Consider the following 18456-nt stretch of genomic DNA (forward strand, 5'->3'; position numbering starts at 1 on the left):
TTCTGATTCCCAATCACAATATGACCTCCTATAGATGAACAACCCAGGCAATCCATGAGCAGTTTAAAAATAGCTTGGTATAGTCAGATTTGTGATAAATGCTAGATGGGATACAAACACTTCTTTATTCAAGAAATGCTTACTATGGGCCAAACATGTGATGTGTCTTGGTGATATTGAATATTAATCACAGCCCTCCTGAAGCTTTTAGTTCAGAACAGTTATAAGAAAAAATCTCATCCCAGAAGTCAGTTCATAGGCAAAACAAGGCAAATATATGTAATGTTACCAGAAAAATCTAAAGTTAATCTAAAGATTGTACTACATGAGCCAGAATAATTGAGCATTTTAACACAGAAAAGCATTTCAAAGAGCTCAGAGATGAAGCCAAGGTTTGATACCTGGCTACCAAGTGAATGATAGTGCCCTTGACAGAAAAGAACATACAGGGAAAATCCAAGCTAATATCTAAGAAAAGATACGGAGGTCTTTTCTAAGCATCTTGAATTTGGGTGATGGCTGACAGCTGAGTGGAAATGGACCATGAAATGGTCATCCAAGCAGCCCTGGATCTGGGGAGCTTTGGGGTTGGAGTTAGAACTTTTAAAATGCATTAATGTTAGGTAAGCAACATAGGATGGTATCTGGAACTTAACAGGAGTCCAAAATTGCTGTTAGAATTATTAGCATAGAATTCGGTTTTAAACATTGACTAAATTGAATGGGCGAGGTGGGGGAGGCATGGTGCCAGTTAAATGGCCAGGAGAGGCTGGACTGGGGACAGAAAAGTGTGCTTGACTGCACAAGAAATCAGAGATAATGGCACGGACAAGCCTAAGCCCATGTAACTGGTATCCGAAGAATTACTGCTAAGGTTAAGTAAGAATAAGTGCGTAAGAGAAAGAGGACACTTTCTATTGGTAGAGTGAGAAAAATGAAACGAACGTAGTTGGAAACGATCTCTTCCCCCTCCTAACCCCTATGACAGAACACCCAGTCACCAGATTAAAGCAAGCACCAGAGCAGGGGAAAACAAAGCGTGCTCAACTCCAGGGGGCTGCACCGCGCTCTAAAGAAAAGACCAGATCCCCTTCCTTCCTTCTTTCCTTCCTTCCACACCTTGCAAGGGTCCTCTGTCCCGCACTGCGAGCAAATCATACACTTTGGAAGTTTAGCATTAGAGAGCCCAGCAGGGGAGAAAATTGTCTGCAAGTTAAAAAAAAAAAAAAAAAAAAAAAAAAAAAAAAAAAAAAAAGTAGAACTAGGGCAGTCCGAGGAGATTGAAAGGGCAAAACTATCAAGCAAGAAAACTGTAAGTTCTGATTAGTTTTATGACTTTGCCTTCATGCCTCAGGAGCTCAATTGATCACGGCTTTCACGACAGGCTAAGGTGGGTGCTGGGGGGCCAGCTTGAAAATACCCTCAAAACTCTCCTCCAGCTCCGTGCTTTCAGATGCAAATGCCTCACGGAGAGATGGATAGGCTGCAGCCCCTCCTACTTTCACCCCTCTTCTTTATTTTCCTGCGAAGGAATCCATCTGTACAGATCTGCCAGGCGGGAGGTGGAGGAGGGTGCGCGAGGGTGCGCGCGTGTGTGTGTGCGCGCGTGGCGGCCGAGCGGCTCCGTCTTCGCGTTCTTTTCCAGTAGCCCCCACCGGGTCTCTGGGAGGCGTGGAAGTCTCAGTGGCTCCCCGGGCGGGCCTCCGACGGCGCTGACAGCGGGCGCCCGCCGCCCACCATCGTCGCCCTCATCCCCTCCCTCTTCGGCCCCGGCTCCGGCGCGCTCTCTCCTCCTCTCCTGCGCGCCCTCTCGCCCTCTCTCTGGCCGCGCGCTCCCGCTGGCTCCGGACCCTGCGTCTCAGCCGCCCGAGCGAGCCGGAGGGGCCCCTCGCAGCCAGCAGACGCAGCGGGTCCCCGGCGCCCGAGGCCGGGGCAGGGTCCCCGCGCACCGCGGAGTGGTCTGTGATTGGAGGAGGAGCCCGTGCCGGGCGGGCCCGAGCGGGTGTCGAGCCAGTGCCTCCAGTCTGCCCCGCGCGCGGAGCTGCGCGCACTGGGTCCCCAAGAGCCCGCGGGCGTCCGGCAGCCGAGCGCACGTCCTTTCGGATGCACACGCCTGGGTCCCTGGCGTCTGACGCCGCGGGGAGGGCAGCGAGGCCCCAGGTGAGTGTGTCTGCCTGCGCGGGGCTGGGGAGGCACCGCTGGGCAGATGTGCGCCCTTGCTGTGCGCCTTTGGAAGCAGGACTAATCAGTGAGCGGAGAGCGGGCGGGGATGTCCGTGCGGAGTTTCCCTTGGCGTCCTCAAGTTACTGCGTGTTGCCGTGAGATGTGGCTCTGCAAGGCAGGACAGGCTTGTGGACGGAGCCGGGGGCGTTTGGCCGGGAAAGCCGGTGTTGACAGACACCAGGTGCGACACGAGGAGTAGTAGTTGAGGGTAAGAGCAAATCCCGGCACTCTCCAGGTGCAGCGGCAAACATGGGCAGGCTGGAGCATTCTCCTCAAAGAGGAACACAAGCAGGCTCCTGCCTCAACCTCGGACTGATGGGGGCACAACTCCGCGCCGGCTGTGCCGCCGGGTTCTGCAGAGGTCTGAGGCTGGAAGGGGGTATGCGCCGCTGTGGGCAGAAGTCCTTTGAACCATCCGCTCTAGACACCTTTTACCTTTCGTGAAGGTGGAGCTCACCTCAGGGTGCTTTGCTTTTTTCCCCTGCAATTAGTATTCTGCTGATCTGGTTCATCTGCATCCTGCGTCCCCTCCGCCTGGCAGTACCTTAAGTGTGCGCTGGGAAAAGGGCGCCCTGCTTCTCTGAATGCATGGTGGACTTCTTCATGGGTGCACATGGTACACTGCTACTTGCTGGTATTCAACCTTCCAGTGTGGATTAATGAGAAAAGACCCGTTATTCTGTACCGCTTCACGTTTTAGATCGTTAACCCTACGGATTTCTTAAATGTCATAGTTCAGGTGAGTAAAGATTGGCAATGAGTTCACCCAGCACTGGGCAAATGGCAAACTATTGAGAAACCATCAAGGATTGGGTGTATCAAGGCTTTGGAGATCTGCAAATTGAACCAGGAATGTACTTATAACATCTTTTGCTTTGCAGTAAATATCTTGTCTCTATTAGATCGTTTATTAAGTGAGACCTTTAAGTAAGGCTTGCCCTCATAATTTCTGTAGCTACTAGACAGGTGTTCAGATCATTTTTCATAGAGAAGTAGATAAACATAACTTTATACAAAAAATAAGAGAAAAATGTAAGTGACTTGTTAATATATGGCCCTTGCCAATTGACAAGTATGTATTTTTAAAAGCAGATAACACCTCACACAAAAAATGTGTATTTTAAGAGTTGAAGAGCAGTAGCAGTCTTTTTCTAAAGGAAAGTTTGCGTAGACACAATATCTAAATGGTTTTAAGAGGGTCTTTATAAAGGCAAATTGTTATGGGAGAAAAGAGCTAAGAAAAAAATTAATTACGTTTGAAGCTTTCAGTAACTCACCAAGAATTACTTCTTTCCTAAAGAACTAGTTAGACTTTCGTTTACCTAGGATATTTTCTTGTTCTATATGTCAAGGGGAAATGCATGAAGAATCCTTTTCTTTATTTTTAAGGCTATTTGGAACAATATGAATTAAAATGCAAAAGAATTGAGGCAGGTAGGAAGACTGGCAACTTTGTGGAAGGAAGTCTTGCTTCTGTGTTAGTGTTTAATATGGAGTGGGATAGCAGAGCAATTAGGTAACATCCAACGTTAGTAGTCTTATCTGGGAAAGCTAGCCGAGTCTGTCTGAGGAAAGAAAAATAAAGAAAACAATAATCAGTAGCACAGACCATCACCCTGCTAAAAGCTATTAAGGTTTGCAGCTTTAATAAAAGGGCATTGTGCACTTACAACGTGAGATATTATTGTAATTAAGGGCTGCAAGAGGTCATTAGAATTGTGTTAACAATCACTTGACAGACTCACAACTCTTCTTAAGTCTACCTTTATTGATTTAATAGCACAGAGCTTTTTCCTTTCTTATAAAGGGATAATTGTAAAGCATCTATATTACTGTAATTTACCCTTGAATTGACTCTAGTGTTTAGTGTCCAATGAAGAAGAGAGGGTGGAGAGCATGCGGAGTTGGCCACTGTTCAGCTTTCCTTGGCCTAAAAATCAAATGACTGTCTCTCCTGGGCACTGGTTTCTTTACTGGTTTCCCTGTTATTCAGCATTTTGCTTTTTTGATGGCAAAGCTGATATAAACTCCTCAGAGTGTATACTGATAGGAGGAAGTGAATACATTTTTGTGTTGAGCAAATACTTTTTTGTAAAATCTTTCGGAAATAGTTTATAAAATACTAAACTCACAAATTGTTCTGTGCTGTGGATATTTATTGCTAAATGATTACAATCTTCCTGGATTTCATAAGATTTTACATTTATTGCTTTAATAGCTTGTATCACATCACAGTTCTCTCTCTCTTACACACACACAAATGTCTTTTACTTGATTGGAAGTCTTCAAAGCCTTAGCTTAAATTGGAACTTTCAGGAACTTCTAAAATAACTAACATGCATTAGTTGATTGCAAAGGGATTGAGATGGAAGCTTTTTCTTCCTTGGATGAAGGAATCAGATGCTACTTGGTGGGGTGATAAAGGGGAGCTGAGGACAAGGAAAGAAGACATGTGATCAGTCTTGTGTGTGACCATCTCCCCAGCGTCTGACAAGCAGAGCAGATCTAGCTGTAACCAGCAATACACGAGTGCCTCCTCTGGGGATTTGCTGGTTCTGCAGAAAGATACCCCTGCAAGCACTTCCCCCTTGTTTTTCTGCAAGTCTCACAGATAAAATTACCAGTGCAAATGAATATGCAGACATCTGTCCATATCTTCATTTCAGATTATAGTATAGATTTTCATTCTGGTAGAATCTCTTTACTGCTATTTTGCAAAGTGTTTATTGAAACCTGCTGACTTTTATTGAAGTCACGTAAATCACGCGTGGCCCAAGGTAAATACAAGGGCAAATTAAAAATTATAGTTGATACAGCTAAGATTTCTTGTAAGAATGAATTATAAAAAACTCTCTGAATATAATTTTACCATTTTGTTATTACATAAATGACTCAGAAAGATTGTGCCTTGTTACTTTGTTTACTTTTCAATTTACAAATGTTTCTTCTAGTTAATTATAAACTCTTGTTTCCTCTTCTTAAAAATTCCTTTCACCCATGGCAGAGGTTGTGCTTAGTTGAAATTGAGTCTGTAATCCACTTTGAGAAGTTTTCTTTCTGTGTTTGATAACCAGATGCACACTACAGGCTATGTGATTCATTTCCAGGGCCCCTGCCTGCATATTTGGGCCAGTTAACAGTAGGAGGTTGTGGTCTGTGGTTGTAATGTTATCTGGCCCAGGGAGCTAATGGATTTGATCACAGTTTCTTTACGTGAGAAGTCACATATCACAGAGAGTCCCTAGCCTCACTAATTAAAACGTAAAAAATTATACCTTTTAAGTACAAAAGAGAGGGCTCTTTCATCAGAATTAAAATTATGGAATGTGATGTTAAACTTTAAGTGGTATACAGAGGAAACAAATTAATGTTAGTATATTACTATACTGGAAACTGAAGATAGCAACGTTAAGTTTAGGATGATTATAATGGGAATATCAGCAGCAAGCAGTCATCTCAAAATATAGGACTTATGTCACCAACCAAAAGGGTACAATAGGAATGATACTAATTTTGCCAAACAAAATGGCCCCATATATAGAGTTTTATATCCTAATATACTGTCCTGAGTTGGTACCCTATTTCTAAAATGTTCACTGGGCTGTTGTTTAAATTTCAGTGGAAATAGTTAGCTACCTTGTATCATAATGTAGTAGGAAATTATTTTTGGATTCCAGAGTTGTTTAGAAGGGAAAAAGCAATTTTAAATTTGGATAGAGCTCACTCTTCATTTTTTTGTAAGATAGAAACATACAACCCTAGACAATAGGTTCCTTCACCCTTTCTTCTTAGTCTGCATTCTTTGCCCTTCTGAATGATGATGGTTACCATTACCTACTTAGAAAATTAAAACTTATGGTCATATAAAAATTTAAGTACAGTCAAATCTACTTTGTTTGACTTTTAGGAAAGATGGTAAGTTCCAAAGATCACACATTGCAAAAGCACTTATTACCAGAATGAGCAATTTTTAACAAATACTTTAAAATACTCATTACATACAGTTATGCAATGGATATTGGATCAGTACCTAGCTGTGTGACCTTGGGCATTTCACTGGGAATCTGTAGATTTCCATTTTGTTCCAAGTAAAGAAAGGGCTACTTTGGTTTTTCTAACGTCTATTGCAGCTCAAACATGTCATCAATCTGTGGTTCCACCACTTTGGGAATCTTCAAACTTAAGGAGCAGCAGAATTTGAAGATTTTAAAATGTTTTTCGTCTAACATGAACCGTAATGAAAACCAAACTATTACATTTTTCAGTATTGAAATGGCATCCTCTTTATTTATCTCTTAGACATTGTCCTGAATAGTGTGACTGGTAATGTTGTGGTTGGAAATGATGTGTGGCTTCAGCTCTGAAAACACTCTGTCCAGGACTATTTTCTCTTTAGTGTTGTATTCTGGCATCTGCTCAGTCATGAATAGGAGGGGATTAGAATATATTTTCCCCCTTTGGCATTCCCAAAAATGTATTAAGGGGTTCTACAATAAAAATAGGCAAAAGCAACAATGAATAAGTACTATCCTTTACACAAAGCAGACTACTCTAACTTTGTGGACTGGGATAAATCACAGGGAGGACCTCAGTGGTAACAGGTGGCAGCTGTACTGGGGACACAAGAGCAAATGAAAGTCTTCAGAGAAGACAGTGGATGAATCAGGAGGCAGTCTCTTCATTGAATTTAAATAAAACCATTAAATATCCAAGGAATTCCTAAAAAGAAACAGACTTCTCCTAGACTATACAAAACAAACAAACAAAAAAACAAAAAACAAACAGAAAAAACTAGTAAATAGAAGCTTCACCTTAAAACAATATTAATATGTTGCATAGTTCTCTTGCTGTGGAATGGTGTCATTTCCACTTTAAAACATGTACATCTTTCACCCTACTTAAAGATTCATTAAAAACATGCTGCTGCCTAAATCTGGTTCAACCTTAAAGCAATCTTGGAAATGACAGTTTCCCCCCAGTAGGCCAACAAGATTTTTTCTATTTTGTTGCTATTATTCCAACTGTGATTTCTTGTACTATTATGTTTCATAGGTCAGCCAACAAAATGTCTCAGGGAATGTCAGTTAGATTCTGGAGGTGTTTGTCAGACAACCATTATGGATTTTTCTGATTCTTGTGGATTACTCTATTAAGTACACTGACAGTCCTCAAATGTCACTCCTACACTTGTTTTTCTAGAAAATGCAAATAATTGGATTTAGTTTTGGACTATCATTCTCCATCTAGTCATAAACTATACCAATTTTTAAAAGAGAGGCATAACTTCTTTAAATCAGCATTACCAATTGATAGTAAGCTGTGTGTTAGTGTGTTATATATTAAGTCTATTTCAAAACAGTTTCAGAAGACCTGCATCTGAGGCAGACTCCAGACAGCAGAGCACATGAGCAGCTGCTCCTTGCCTAGAATTTAGAGAAACTTTGGTGGAATGTGGTCTTTAATTGTGATAAGCCATTGCTTATTTATATTGGACTGCAACAAACACATTCCAGTTCAACTTTAAGTGCCACAAAACCAAAAATAGTCCTATATTTCCTTTTAGTATAGCTGATAGTTATATATCATAGCACATATTATTTCTAGAAAGCATATAGCACTGTGTACTTTTTAAAAAAGCAGTCTAGAACGTGTGAATTAATTGGCAGTTAGCCATGTTTTTAAAACTGCTCTTGTGGTGATATGTTAGTGTGCAATGGCTGAATATGATGTATACTTGTTATGTTTTTAGCATGTTGACTTTGAATGGAACAGGTTCTGGAACACTTGCAATTTTGCTGATTAGTAATTGATATGCTAATGCATAACAGTTTTTTTTTTTTTTTTTTTTTTTTTGCATGAAAGGACCTTTAGTCATTGTTTGTAAGTTTGAAAACACCATTTGATTAAGAGCACGATAGTCACTTGATCTGTTAAAAGTGGTTTCCTGGAGATGTCAAGTGGAGTAGAAATTCCAAGAAAACTTTATAGTAATGAATTTGTTTTGGTAGAATAACATTAGCTGTTAAAGTTAAATGGATAATAAACAGTCTACTTGGAACTAATACACTGCCACTTAGTTTAACAAAAATAATTGGAACAAAATGGTAGCATGATCAAGTGATTTCATATCAAATGATGTTGATTTAGTAAATACTGCTTAAGGGGTTTTTACCTCTTCTTTTTTCTTTTTGCTTCAGTCCGTTCAAAATATATTTTTCAGTGTTTTATTTTATATTCTGATGATTAAGGTCTGTTATGCTTATCACAGTACTACTTGTGGTGATTTTCATGTATTTCAGTTTGTAAAACATGGAAAAATATTATAAATTGTTTTTCAAAATACAAGTTTTAGCCTTAAAATATCAAACAAAAACATTTTAAATCTTCCTCAGTTTTTTTTTCCATTTCAGATTAATCATTTATCCAGTAGCCATCACTACTACTCCCTGAGACATCTGTGATTTACCTCTGTGCCATTCTCTCCTCAGATATAACCTGTTCTTGTTTTTCTCTTCAGAAATGTTCCAATGTCCAAAGGTTTATACAGATCTGTAGACATTCCTTCAACTGTATATCCATATATATATATATTTTTTTCTGCACTTTTTAAAAGAACTAGTAATAGTGAAGAGGTCAGCTCCCCAAACCACATGCACAGATGCAGAGTACTCATTTTTTTCTGACGTGAATCTTTGTTTTTAACTCCTGTATATGAAACTCAGATAGGAAAGGAGGTGGAAGACAGAGAGAAGATAAACAACATAGACTTCTAAAGAGGGATGCAGTGTTTTTGCTTTAGGAACAGATTTGTGAGGCAATATTTAATCCATTGTGAAAAGTCAACAATTTGTTACTGACTGTACACAAGTTCATTTAAATGTAATAAAAGTTATTGTGGTATCTTTCTACATGTTGATATTTGTGAGAAGATAAAAAGCCTTATAAAGAGGTTATACAGTATGTTAGAAAAATCTCAAGTTTAAGTTTGGATTACTTCTGGTTGACAGCCACAAAGAACTACAGGCTTTTTAAAATAATGCTTCAGAGCCCTTATTTCTTTCATGATACCCAGCTCAGGACAGAATGAAACCAGTTGAACTGCTATACTCGCCTTTTTCTTGAAAATGAGATTTGATTGAAAAGGAAGGCAAACATTTGTGAAAGACTGATGAGGAAAGGTGGCACCTGACCTGAGGCCATGCGACTCTTCCGCTGCTATAGAGGGCATATGTTCCTGGGAGAGTTAGTTACTGCCAAAAATACTGTGGAACACATTGTGAAACATCCTCACTTCACATCACAATGGTTCACACACTGTTTTCTGATTTTCCAAGTGCATTCCACAAAGAGTATGACAGAGACACTTATCTCAAAAAACAAAATTTCATTCTCTGATAATATACGCAGTGCCAGTTAAATATCCTTGTGCACAATGGTAGAACTTGGAGCAAGGTAAAGACAATTTAGCTCAAGAGGTTGGCAAATACTTCAAATACTGCAGAGAAATATAATGGAATTTTCTTGAAAGTGATTATGACTTATAAACATGGTTGACTTACCAAGGAATTTGTATCTTAACTTGTTATATGGTTAACTTTTCATGTTAAAAAATGAGGTTGATCATAATGAAAATGAGCATTGCGTAAATGGTTTCCGAATGTCGATTATGTGCCTACTTCAATCTTAGATACTACAGATATGATAGGGTGGATCTCCTTCTTCATCAAGGTTTATGTTTATACTAGCTGCTTTTAAAAACCCTTGATTAAAATGAGTTGCACAATTATCAAGTATCTTCCCTTCACAGACATTATTTCAGTGACTTTAATGTCACCCATGCCATGTTCTGTAACTCCCTTCTTTTATATGTTCTAGCTAATTTGATAAATCCCCAGTCTTGTTGAATGGAAAAGAAATAATCTTCAAGAGCAAGAAGAGTACATGAAACAGCTCCTCTTAAAGTGAATGTTGCATTTTGTAAGCAAGTCAAATGTTTCTTTTACATTCCTATAACTTCCTAACTTCCTTAAATTTTTCTGCCCATTATCTTTTTTGTTTTTGGAGATGGAATCTCGCTCTGTCACCCAGGCCGGAGTGCAGTGGCACCATCTCGGCTCCCTGCAACCTCCACCTCCCGAGTTTAAGCGATTCTCCTGCCTCAGCCCCCTGAGTAGCTGGGATTACAGCCGCGTGGCACCACGCCCGGCTATTTTTTTTTTTTTTTTTTTAATGTTTGGTAGAGACAGAGTTTCACCATGTTAGCCAGGATGGTCTCCATCTCCTGACCTCGTGATTTTCCTGCCTCGGCCTCCCAAAGTGCTGGGATTACAGGCATGAGCCACCACGCCCGGCCCCCATTATCTTTTGTTATTAACAATATGTATTTTATCACAGCTTTAAAAGAGCTAACAAAATCAATTTCATGTAATTGTCAAAAAGTAGAAAAGTAAGATCTGAAAAAAGAAATAGACTTTATAAGATAATTGAGTTCAACTTCTTCATTTTGCAAATGTGGAAAATAAAATCCTGGAGCGATCCAAGGTCATACAAAGTGGTGGAGCTTGTAGGACAATGAGTCCTGTGCTCTTATCCCTAGTCCAGACTGTGTGCTTTGTTCCTCATCAGTGAACACCTAGTGAACTAAAACAAATTTCTCCAGCTCTGATATTTGTGTTTGATTTCTAAAAAATTACGGAAGGCATGCCTTTAAGAAATAAAGAATTATATATATATATATATATATATATATATATATAGTACTTTGGCGCCTTTGTATTCATCTTGATTTTTTGATTTATGACCATATGGTTCTCTGGAACCAACTACAACTATCAAAATGCTTTCACTTGGTGTAAGAGTTGTCTAAAACATTTGAATATAGATAACATTCCAATGAAAACTAACATCAACCCATAAACTAATTTTAACATAGCCAGTTTCAAACTAAAAAATATGATAATAATCCCAAGAACTTTTTAAAAATACATTTTTGATTGCCAGGCACTATTTTTGGCATCTCATGATTTGCTCATTTAATCCTATGAAGTAGATGCCATTATTATCATGTTTGTTTTATAGATGAGAGACTTAAGGTTTTATCTCTGGAACTTCTTAGAATTTAACTTATTCAAGATTACGTAGTTAAGATATGACTGGCCCAGAATTTGAATATTTATCCGATGCAGACACCAACAGTCTTTACTGGTAACTAACTCCTCAAGTATTGAATTCCAAAAGCTGATTTGCTATTTAGGTTTTTAGAAGTTGGATGTATTGTCACTCTCTGAAACAATGTTACCACATCCACTCAATCCATAAAGAAGCCTAAATGGTATAATTTTGCTCTATTGCATCTAAAAAATATATTATCAGGAGCCAAAGTGTTTATGTCACTGTCTTTAAGAAAGAATTCATTCTCTTGAGAAGGGAGAATGGTGAAACTGGAACTGTTCTATGGCCACAGACTTCACATGCTTGTCTCAGCCACCTGACCAGAACTCTAAACCATCCCTCCCCATCCCCAGGAGACTGGTTTACCACCAGATGAAGGAAGAAGCTACATGACTTTGCCCCTTCCCATGCTGTCAGCCATTCCTACTGAAGACCTCTCTTGACGATTCTCATCTTATCACTGGACTAATCCCTACACTAGTGCACCATGTCCAGATCAAAGCCTAAGCACCTCCCTGCCTTTTTAAACTGTAGGAAGCATGCCTTTCAGGTGGGTTAGTCAGACCTACCTACAGCAAACTTTCAACTTAATTAAGGGGCCTACATTGGAACATCAAGGCATGATCCCAGGTTACTTGTTCTTTATAAGTCAAAGGCTAGAACAACTGGCCCTCTAGGGTGGTTTCTAAATGGAATAAATTTATTTTTGATCCTTGGATAGGGTATCTGGATTTGGGGAGATTGTGTTCTCTGCACAGGTTGCAGTTAAGAGTTACCATTCTGGTGGCTCTCAGGTACAGTAATTAGATGAACATTGGATTTTCCTTAAATGCCCTCTGGAATATCAAAACTTTATAGATATATATTTTTAAATGTATGCATTCATTTTAACAGTTCATTGAACAAAGTCATTGGAACCTGTTTTTTCTAGTTGTGTGAACTATTTAAAAATTTGATAAATTCGTATGTATGTATATATTTGTTTCACATTTCTTTTACTTCATATAGTATTTTCTTAAGAAATTTGACTATCAAAATTTTTTTTTATTGTATAACAGACACTCCTCTTACAGAAGGGACAGGTAGAAAGACTGAAAAGCTTATGAGGATAGTGCATTTTCTGCCTTAATAGGAGACATCTTTTGGCTTTATGTTCTCAACACTATATTTTTCTCCTCTTCCTCAAAAAAAAAAAAAACCCAGAAATAGGCAAATGATACTTCTTTGCCTTAATCGTTCTATTGTTGATTTATTTATAGGAAGTAAAATGAATTCGTGAACCAAAGTGCAACATGGTGATTTAAGTGAGGACTTTGTCATATATTCTCATTCCTTTGTGTTTTAGGGGTATGTTTGAAAATTTGTTTTGTAACTGATTTTATATCTCTTGCATAATCAGAATTCTGTAACTGAAATAAATAGACATTAGAATAAAAGGGCTTTTCCATGCTTCCGCTCAAGCACCTCCTGGGTGCCTGCCAGCAATGAATGGGCCTCACAAATACAGCTGTTTTCTCACTCTTCTGTTGATCAACATAATTCAATTCTATAAATGTTTATTTAGGGAGGCCCTACTATGCACAACTCATGCTGCAAGATGCTCAATAAATAATTGTAAAATAGCAAATAACCGCAATGCAATAGCATAACCTAACATGCTACACAGTATACATGACAATAAGTTCGAAGAGTGGAAAATGGAAACTACTGAGCTTTTCAGCTGATCACAATCAAATCAGAACACATCAAAACAGCTGGTGTTCTGTGACTCAGAATCAATCAACCAGTTTTGCATCACCTCATACTTCTTTATTTCTCTTTACAGTTTCACAGAAGAGATTTAAACCAGCATATGTCCTTCCCATTTGGTTAAATTTCTGCTTTGAGTTGCTTTGCTTTCACATTCTAATACCAATGAATGAAAATCACTGTAATATAAAAGAAAAAAAATAAAGGCTAACATTAAAATGATTTTTAAAATGATGCCGCTACATTTGTGTAAAATAAACCATATGCTCAAATAAAATGCCCTAAAGGAAAAGTGATATTTTAAAGTAGTGTTATGAAATGAAGATAATTCTGCATCAGCTGTATTTATGTAATTCACAAATATATCAATGTTTATTATAATTTTCTAAGTATATAATTAATATTTTAATTACACAAATTATGATATTTGTATAATCTTAGGAAATTTATATAGTCTTAAGAAAATCAGTAGTAGGTTAGTCAATGAATGCTGAATATTATTATGTGTTTTTGTTCCTGACACCAGCTCTTCTCTTTGTTCTGATAGGTACTTATTACACCATTCTTTGGCGAAGGCTGTTCAGCAGTGGTGACCTCTTCCAATCCAACACTCTACAAATTATTATCTCTGGACTCCCAGCTGACACCCTGCCAGAGGCAAGAGCTACTGAGCCAACTGGAACTGTGCCTTTTCTCTTGTCAAGGTTTTTTTCTTACACAGGAAAAAGAAAGAAAAAAAAGATGAAGTTGGGCAAAGTGGAGTTCTGCCATTTTCTGCAGCTAATAGCTCTTTTCCTGTGTTTTTCTGGGATGAGTCAAGCAGAACTCTCAAGGTCCAGATCAAAGCCCTATTTCCAATCAGGGAGGTCCCGGACCAAGCGCAGCTGGGTGTGGAATCAGTTCTTTGTGCTGGAGGAATACATGGGTTCAGACCCCCTCTATGTAGGAAAGGTAGGGTGTTGTGACCTTTCAAAGTTGTAAATGATTATTGTCCATGTCTGTGGTTGGATGAAAAACTGCTATATATATATATATATATATAATTTATTTTTTGCTATGGGGATGGTAAACACAAGATATCGTTTCTATGAAAGAGCTTGTGAAGGTTTTTGGCGATAGCCACTGCGCAGTTGCAATCAAGGTATAATATTCATTACAGTGAAGCTGTGTGTTAGGGAATGATGCTTCATTCCTAGAAACAGATGAGGATTCTACAGAGGCCTAGTTTACTATGGTCGTAACACACTGATAAACTATCATTACCAAAGTAGAACAAGACTATTCATAAAAAATGAAGAGTAGTAGGTTCTTACAGCCAGTTGATTTCAGTTGCTGCTTTTGAGGTATTACGAAAATGATGTCCAGACTAACATTAATGCTTAGGTGTCCTCTCCTGATACTTGCAGTGGAAAAACTGCAAAGTGAAACTATTGACCCTAATGTTTCTAAATTATGAACAATTTAAACCCACTTTTCTTAGCAGTCTTGTTTTGATAGAGGTGTGTGTGTGTGTGTGTGTGTGTGTGTGTGTTAGGTTGCTTTAAACATTTTCCTTTGGATTAAAAATGATCATGGACAGAAGTCAGTTAGAAATGATATTAGACAAGTGATGGGCAGTTCATGGTGTATTTATTGGGTGACCAAGTGTTAGCTGGATGGACATTTTGTTTTTCACGGTTTCCTTCTGTCTTAATATTTGAGAAGGAGATTTTCACTGGAGAGCTTCCTAAACCAAAAGGTGCTTCTAGAAAACATGGCCTTCTCTCTGCCATTTGGCATATCATGTTCCCAGTTCCTATTCTACTTCTGGTTCAATTATTTTAATATTTGTAAAGGCCTACTGAATTTCTCAATTTGGTACTGAGTACTGGTGAAGGTTTTCTAAATAGGATATATTAGCACGAAATCTGTGCCTCTGTATTTTTACGCTTCACTCTGTCAGTTTTATATTTGTCTTCCTGGTAAAATGAAGCATAGCTACCTAATGAGTTTATCTATAAATCAATTTTTCAACTTTAAAAGATAGAGGCCTAATCTTGGTGATTTACTCCATGGGTCCTTTTTTCGTTTGATCACACCTTAAGTAAGGGCCAAAATTATGTTTGTTGATGAGCATCTACATCAATCAAGGTAATTTGTATTATATTTATTATTTCATTTTAATGTCTCTATATTTTATAATTACTGACTTTTACTGCCTTGTAAACAAAAGGACGTTAATAAGTTAAAGGTTTCTAGCGATGTGAATTAGGATTTTTTTTTTTGGTCCAGTTACAGCATTTTCCTACCTAAGCTTATGTAAATACAGAGGTGTTTGTTTTGTGTACAAATATATTTTTTATAGCCATTCTACTGGTAACACCATCATATTTACTGCACATATATATGCTAAATTTCTGTCTCACTGTCTTTTTACTTGTTTTCTTATAAAGAAATTGAGAGGAGTAACCATAATGATTAGGATTTGATTAGGAAACTAGCGCTTAATTTCATTCATTTTTAATGGACATTTAACAACGTCATCCAATTTTCTTAAATGGACAGATCTATAATATTCAAGTAGTGTATAAAAGGAAGTAATAGTTATTAAGCAAAATCATATTTTGTGACAATGTAAAATTTTCTAAAAGCAGCAAAACTGTTTCCAAAGTAAATGCCATTTAATTTGGTATTAAATAGAGTTGCTTGGGTGAAGTTGACATTTTAAAAATCAATATAGTTTTAAAATTTAAATGCCCTTTTGAATTTCACAAACTTCTCATAGTAATTCAGAATGCTTATTCCATAAAACTCCTATAAGTCAATTTAAAATTATGAAGAGATATGTCCCTATGTTACTTAAATTCCATATGCAAACAAAGTTGTTGGGCAAAGGTGTTATTTTTCTAAGAGAAATTGTGTAGTTTCTTGATTAGGTAACAAGAAATATTATGTATTTCCCTTTCAACTAATCAAAGAAGGTCACTTATATTTACATGACAGAAGTTAGTTCGTGTTTATCTTTTGCATGCTGTACATTGGGAGTTCAATATCGCCTTTCGTAGTAAATTGTCCAGGATGGAAATGGATTTAATTTTTTAAAACATTGACTAAAATACAGAAAAAGGGCTGTAACATAATTTGAGATGGAAGGAGAATTTGTACACAAGAGAGAAAAATGCAAGGCCTTCCAGGAACAATTTTCATATATCCTTGGAAAAAAATGGCAGAGAACTTGAGTACTATAGATTTTATATTTGAGATGATGAAATGATTCTTTTTATTAATAATTTGGTGGTCTGAATAAGCAGAGATATAACAATAACTTGACTTAAGTACATTTTTTATTACTTGGGTAAATAGACACATTTTCTTTTCCTTTTTTCTTTTTTTTTTCTTTTTTTTAGTTTTGGGAGGTGATGTCTATGCCCAGAAATGTTTATAGGACAGAAAGAAATAAAAATTATAGAAGAAGATGTGAAGAAATGGCTGGGCAGATAATCATAGAAAGAAAAGAAAGAACCTAATTAATCAGTGCTTTTCACAGATGTATATTCAACCTAGGCTACTTAGATGGTCACACTCTTAGTCATCCTAACACAATCTAGCTATTTGGGTAATTTGGAAAATATAAGTGATGACTTCGATACATTTTGTACCTTAACTTGATCACATAATGGATAACTACCGTATGTGTCAAATTGACATCATTTTTATTTTCTTGCTCCACCACTTTCTACTAGTTGTATAACTTGGGGGCAAATTGCCTAATATCATTAAGTTTTAGTTTTCTAATCTATAAAATAGAAAAATGGTATCTACAATTCAGTTCTGTTACTGAATAAATCTGATTAAAGTATTTATGACCTACATTCAATTACTCTGGACATTATTATATTTTATATTTCATTACGTATTATTTATAAATTAACTTAGTTATGGATCATCTATTTTGTTACATGTCAGATGTTATCTGTGTGATTCCTCAGATGAAAGCCGGTATTATTTTATGTTCTAATAGTGTTTATATTTATTCCAGTTAATTATAGGAATGTCTGTTTTGGGGGTGCTTAATCAGCTTTTAGAAATTATTTATATACAATTAAACTAAATGGCAGAGATATAATTAGTGGGTAAAAAATTCACAGAAATTATATCTGTGAGTCTTTTAAGACTTTCAAATTTCAAGTCCATGTTAATGGCAGGTGACCAGCAAGATCAATTAAATGACTCTTCAGTCAATAAAATTTGGTCATTAAGACATTGAAGATAATGAGGCTACAATATGGCTTTCAAGCATATTATTTTAGGTAGTTTACTGAGTTGGTTTTTACATATGATAACCAAAGACCAAAGTAGAACATTCTGTTGAATGGGACCAGGAGTGCTTCTAGAACCCTTACTCAGGAACCACCCGGGCACAGACTTCTGGGCTATGCTAGACTCCGATGGTGCAACCTTTATCATTTGCTTCCCATCATTTTCTTGTGAAATAAGTTGATAAATGTATAGACTTAAGGAAGGAGTCCTTGGATGTTACTCTGAGTTCTGTTTTAATCAATTTCTTGTGAAATAAATTGATAAATGTATAGACTTAAGGAAGGAGTCCTTGGATGTTACTCTCAGTTATGTTTTAAAAAATAATAGTGCCCCTTTCCTTACATGTATGTTTTAATTACCATCATGCCTGTTTTCTTGTTTTTATGTGGGGAGAAGGAAGGGGGGAGGACCCTTTCTTTTTTCCTTTTCACTTTATATCACACCTCCCGTGACTATTTACAGTACATAGGAGGGCACAGTTTCCACCCATTTCATTGGATAGCACTGCATTTTTTCAGCCCAGTCTTTTAATCACCTTGGCATTACTCACTTAACGTCCTGTAACTATCTGACGTAAAAAAAAAAAAAAAAAAATTGTCTACAAAACTACTCAGCCTCTGTTCCAGGTATTAAGTGTTTTTCATCTTTCCTAACTGTAATGGGCTGCCAGCCGATCCCTGTGGCCCAGGCCATTACTTTCACTGAAATGTGTGCTTCGTGCCTCTTCTACAGTTGCTTCCCTAGCTGTTAACATCACTCTTTCTGTTTTTTTTTTCTTTTTCTTTTTTTTTTTTTTGCTGCTCCCCTTTCTTCCTAACTCATTCAGGGAAAATTTATACCTATTACCCCAGTAGAAATCAAATACATAGAAATGCAGTTTGCAGGATTGGCTTAGCTTTAAATTTAAGCTTACTTGGAAGCGTTGGTGAGCATTTTCAATGCATTTAATTATACCTCAGCAGTATCTCTCACCAAGAAATTATCTACCTCCTGATATCTAAAGATACATTCAGT

The 18456-nt window shown here is 37.5% G+C and overlaps 1 protein-coding gene across 4 annotated transcripts in view; it reads left to right on the forward strand.

Moving 5' to 3' along the window:
• The first annotated feature begins 1261 nt into the window (after window positions 1–1261).
• Window positions 1262–18456, forward strand: part of CDH7 (cadherin 7) — a 138790-nt gene continuing 121595 nt past the window's right edge. Inside the window, exons 1-2 of one of the 4 annotated variants that reach the window (XM_054461399.1) lie at window positions 1262–1390; window positions 13691–14094. In XM_054461399.1, coding sequence (XP_054317374.1) covers window positions 13885–14094 — 210 coding nt within the window. In that variant the 5' untranslated portion in view covers window positions 1262–1390; window positions 13691–13884. Of the gene's footprint in view, window positions 1391–1560; window positions 2963–13690; window positions 14095–18456 lie in introns of those variants that run through there. The other 3 variants (XM_054461397.2, XM_054461398.2, XM_063653795.1) reach the window with 3 other exon arrangements.

The sequence above is a fragment of the Pongo pygmaeus genome, chromosome 17 (genome assembly GCF_028885625.2).
Source record: "Pongo pygmaeus isolate AG05252 chromosome 17, NHGRI_mPonPyg2-v2.0_pri, whole genome shotgun sequence".
In the NCBI taxonomy this organism is placed as follows: domain Eukaryota; kingdom Metazoa; phylum Chordata; class Mammalia; order Primates; family Hominidae; genus Pongo; species Pongo pygmaeus.